This window comes from Lepus europaeus, chromosome 1 (assembly GCF_033115175.1).
Source record: "Lepus europaeus isolate LE1 chromosome 1, mLepTim1.pri, whole genome shotgun sequence".
Classification (NCBI taxonomy): domain Eukaryota; kingdom Metazoa; phylum Chordata; class Mammalia; order Lagomorpha; family Leporidae; genus Lepus; species Lepus europaeus.
The window spans coordinates 147902772-147907655 of record NC_084827.1 but is presented as its reverse complement, the minus strand read 5'-3'; the positions used below and the strand labels follow the sequence as shown (position 1 = coordinate 147907655).

The 4884-nt window shown below is 43.4% G+C and overlaps 1 protein-coding gene across 1 annotated transcript; it reads left to right on the top strand.

Moving 5' to 3' along the window:
- The first annotated feature begins 3482 nt into the window (after window positions 1-3482).
- On the top strand, window positions 3483-4623 carry LOC133767200 (Y-box-binding protein 1-like). The gene has a single exon (XM_062201495.1). The coding sequence runs from the start codon at window positions 3483-3485 to the stop codon at window positions 4440-4442; it is 960 nt and encodes a 319-aa protein (XP_062057479.1). The 3' UTR covers window positions 4443-4623.
- The last annotated feature ends 261 nt before the right edge of the window (window positions 4624-4884 follow it).

Below are 4884 nucleotides of genomic sequence, written 5' to 3'. Positions count from 1 at the left end.
AAGCCAGGCATTCCAATATGGGATGCAGATGTCTTAAGTGAGGACTTCACTGTTACCCCAAATGCCTGCCCCTGTATGTCTTTTAAAAAAATTTTTTATCTTTATTTACTTGGAAAACAGAGCAAAGGAGAGTGGGGGGGTAGGAGGGGGTGGGGGAAGGTGGGGGAAGGTGGGGAAGAGAGAAAAAGCTTCCATCCACTGCTTCACTTCCAAAATGGCCACAATGTAAAGTGGCCGGGACTCAAGCACCTGGGCCAGGTGCCTTCGCCGGCACATCAGCAGGAAGCTGGATCAGAGACGGTGGCGCTGGAACTGGCCTATCCATATGGAACGTTGGCATCGCAAGTTGGCAGCTTCATCTGCCGCATCACAGCACAGCAGCCCCTGCGTCTGTCCTTAAATCTCACCGTCTCCTTGAAACGTTCTCTCACTAGTGGTCTGCAGCCATCACCCTGCCTCTATCCTCCCATAACCCTCACTCAATCCCCCCAAATGTCCCCTAGTGTCCACTTCCCACTCAACCTGTCTTTCCAGTTACTTTTCAAACTTCTTGAGAGTGATATATCCCTGAATCCTTGCCCGACTCCTAACCCAGTAACTCATGGAGTATTATATATATAACAGATACTGCAAGAAGTTTATGATGACTTGCGAATATTAAAACCATATATAAGTCAATACCTCGAGGTGCATAGAATAGACACAATGTCAATGTTAGTACAATTTTGGAAATAAGCATTTCTTACGGCATCATCACTTCTGAATATTTTCATGTGCCCATCACCTGAGACCAGCCCATTGAACTCAGATCTTTCTCTGCTGCTACAATAACTTTAAATATCGTATGTAGTCTGCCTTCATTCTCAGCTTAAGCTAAAGGAGGCATTATGGTATTACGGAAATAGCCAATGTTTCTGAGAAAAAAAAAATGGGTTTATATTTACTTCTGCTATTGACCTGACCTTAGTAAGACATTTAAGATCTCTGAGCCTTAAGCGATCCCAACTAAAGACAAGACAGGAAGAGCTGCCTCAGCTACATTGGAAGGTTAAGGATTAAGTAAGATAACATTCGGAATGCACTTCACTTATAGAGTTGTTCAAAAATGCTAGTCTCATTGGCCTAAGTTCCACTTGATCTTCTGTATTGGGAAGGGGTAACTGCCTTCCTGCTGAGGATAAATGTCCAAGATGTTTCACCTAACTCTAAGAACAACATTGCCTTCTTGCACAATAGCTTTGAAAGAACTCTTCGAATCCTTATTTGCTTGCAGCATTTCCCCTCTTCCCCAGTCATTTTTGTCCTTGGTATAACTGAGATCTGTCATACAGTTGAGTAATCCCAGTCTTTGCAGTTAGGCTTATACCATCATCAGATGTACTGGCAGTCACTAAGTCAGAGGACAGATAGAACCCCAAAAAGTATATGCAAGAAAACTTACACCAAAATAAAAGTTGTCTTCGTCTAAGAAAGGAAAGACTTGTTCATTAACACCTTTCTCAAGTTTCCCAAGGTTTGCAATTATTGCACATTTTATTGGTACAGTTTTGCTGCTACATTACTGATTTTTAAGTCTTGTTTGAAGCAAAGAGGGCTAATTTGTTTTTATTCACTCATTCAACTAATATACTTCCAGCATCTAAAACGGTACCTGACACATGCCTGGCATTGGGTTGGAAACATTAGGAACGAAAAAAGAAAGTCTCTATTGTCTTGATGCGAGTCTGAACTGGGCACAGGCATACACAGCTGCAGCGTCTCATCCACAGCAGTATCTGGAATGATTCTATCACATTTAAATGCTAATCCATATCCTGTGGAATTCTGATTCACCGGAGACCTAATGTTGCTGATGGCCACACAGATAGCCTGGTCGGATATTACATTCTGAGCAACAGCAGAGCAAAACCTTTGCAACCTTTAGTTTCCCCTAAATGCTAGAATAGTGCCTTCTCACTGATCGAGGAAATGCCCATCAAAGAAGATGCTGAATTTTGAATAACAAAAGTGCATTTCATAAAGACCACTAATCTCATTAGTTTTAAATTTGGTGTTGTCTTGTAAACCTAGGTGCATAGTGGCAGCTGTTCAGCCTTGCAGTTAAGATACTGGTTAAGATGCCTGTGTACCGTAGAGTACCTGGGTTCGATACCTGGCTCTGGTTCCTTACTCAGCTTCCTGCTAACTCACAACCTGTGAGTCAGCAGGTGATGGCTCAAATAATTGAATTCCTGCTACCCCTGTGAGAGACCTGGATTGAGTCTAGGCTCATGGCTTTGGTCCCAGCCTAGTCCCAGCCATTTTGAGGAATTGAGGAGTGAGCCAGCAATTCAGACATGCTCGCTCGCTTTCTCCTACCCTCCTCAAATAAAATAAAATAGACTGGGTACACAGTTAAATTTATTCCACTCTGCAGGTCACAGAATATTGGCAGCTAGTGTAAAGCTCTTTGTCAACTTTTATTTTATAATTTTACACCACCTCCCCTTCGGCATTTCCACACTTGTATTTTCTTCCCTTCATCCTGGAAGTACCCAATGAAATGTACCTGACACATGTCCTTTTATATGTATGAGGGGTCTTCAGAGGGTCATGGAAATGAGTATTATGAAACACTATCCATGACTTCAAACTTTTTACACCAAAATAAATCTTTTATTTTTTGCATTAACATATTTTTAAATTTACATTATAGTCAAAAGCTTAACTCCCCACTAAATAGTTCAACAAATAAAAATCAAACAAGACCGTAGTTCAGCAGGAATACTGGCAAGGGCTATAACAATAGTCAACTGAAAAGATATGTATTTTCTCATATACAGCACATTTTAAAATAGTCACAGATCATTAAAACTTAGTAGTACAGAGAGCACCAAATGCTGGCGAGGATGTGGAGAAAGTGTAATTCTGAGTATAATACTAAGGTAATTTATACACTGTTGGTGGGAATGCAAATTAGTGCAGCCACTGTGGAAAACACTAAGGAGATTTCTTCAAAAACTAAAAATAGATTTGCTGGATGATCCAGCAATCCCACTACTGGGTCTATACTCAGAAGACATGAACACACTGTATCAAAGAGTCATCTGCATCACCAGTTACTTCTCACAAAGCCAAATTATGGAATCAACTAAGATGTCTATAATCAGATCAATGGATGAAGAAAATGTGGTATATTTAACAATGGAATAGTATTCAGCTACCAAAAAATAAAATTATATCAGCTGGACCAAAATGGATGCAACTAGAGGACATTATGTTGAGTGAAATTAAATCAGACACAGAAAGACAATTACTACATGTTCTCCCTTATATGTGGGAGCTAAAATTAAAAAACAATCTAAGTTCGATCGGTAGCGGGAGCGGAGAGCAGACCCCAGAGAGCCCTGAGCAGCCCCGCCGCCGCCACCGGCCTAGTTACCATCGCACCCCGGGAGGAGCCGCAGCTGCTGCAGCCGGCCCCAGTCACCATCACCACAACCATGAGCAGCGAGGCCGAGACCCAGCAGCCGCCAGCCGCCCCCGCCCTCAGCGCCGTCGAAACCAAGCCCAGCACCACGGGCAGCGGCGCAGGGAGCGGTGGCCCGGGCGGCCTCACTTCGGCGGCGCCCGCCGGCGGGGAAAAGAAGGTCATCCCAACGAAGGTTTTGGGAACAGTAAAATGGTTCAATGTAAGGAACGGATATGGTTTCATCAACAGGAATGACACCAAGGAAGACGTATTTGTACACCAGACTGCCATAAAGAAGAATAACCCCAGGAAGTACCTTCGCAGTGTAGATGGAGAGACTGTGGAGTTTGATGTTGTTGAAGGAGAAAAGGGTGCGGAGGCAGCAAATGTTACAGGTCCTGGTGGAGTTCCAGTGCAAGGCAGTAAATATGCAGCAGACCGTAACCATTACAGACGCTACCCACGTCGTAGGGGTCCTCCACGCAATTACCAGCAGAATTACCAGAACAGTGAGAGTGGGGAAAAGAATGAGGGGTCGGAGAGCGCTCCCGAAGGCCAGGCCCAACAACGCCGGCCCTACCGCAGGCGAAGGTTCCCACCTTACTACATGCGGAGACCCTATGGGCGTCGACCACAGTATTCCAACCCTCCTGTGCAGGGAGAAGTGATGGAAGGTGCTGACCACCAGGGTGCAGGAGAACAAGGTAGACCAGTGAGACAGAATATGTATCGGGGTTATAGACCACGATTCCGCAGAGGTCCTCCTTGCCAAAGACAGCCTAGAGAGGACGGCAATGAAGAAGATAAGGAAAACCAAGGAGATGAGACCCAGGGTCAGCAGCCACCTCAGCGTCGGTACCGCCGCAACTTCAATTACCGACGCAGAAGCCCAGATAACCCTAAACCACAAGATGGCAAAGAGACAAAAGCAGCCGATCCACCAGCTGAGAATTCGTCCGCTCCCGAGGCTGAGCAGGGCGGGGCTGAGTAAATGCCGGCTTAACATCTCTACCATCATCCGGTTTAGTCATCCAACAAGAAGAAATGAATATGAAATTCCAGCAATAAGAAATGAACAAAAGATTGGAGCTGAAGACCTTAAGTGCTTGCTTTTTGCCCGTTGACCAGATTACTAGAACTATCTGCATTATCTATGCAGCATGGGGTTTTTATTATTTTTACCTAAAGATGTCTCTTTTTGGTAACGACAAACGTGTTTTTTAAAAAAGCCTGGTTTTTCTCAATACACCTTTAAAGGTTTTTAAATTGTTTCATATCTGGTCAAGTTGAGATTTTTAAGAACTTCATTTTTAATTTGTAATAAAAGTTTACAACTTGATTTTTTCAAAAAAGTCAACAAACTGCAAGCACCTGCTAATAAAGGTCTTAAATAATAAAAAAAAAAACAATCTAATAAACAAAAGCAAAAAGAA

Coding starts and splice junctions, on each gene's coding strand:
- LOC133767200 (XM_062201495.1), top strand. CDS start 3,483: ATGAGCAGCGAGGCCGAGACCCAGCAGCCGCCAGCCGCCCCCGCCCTC.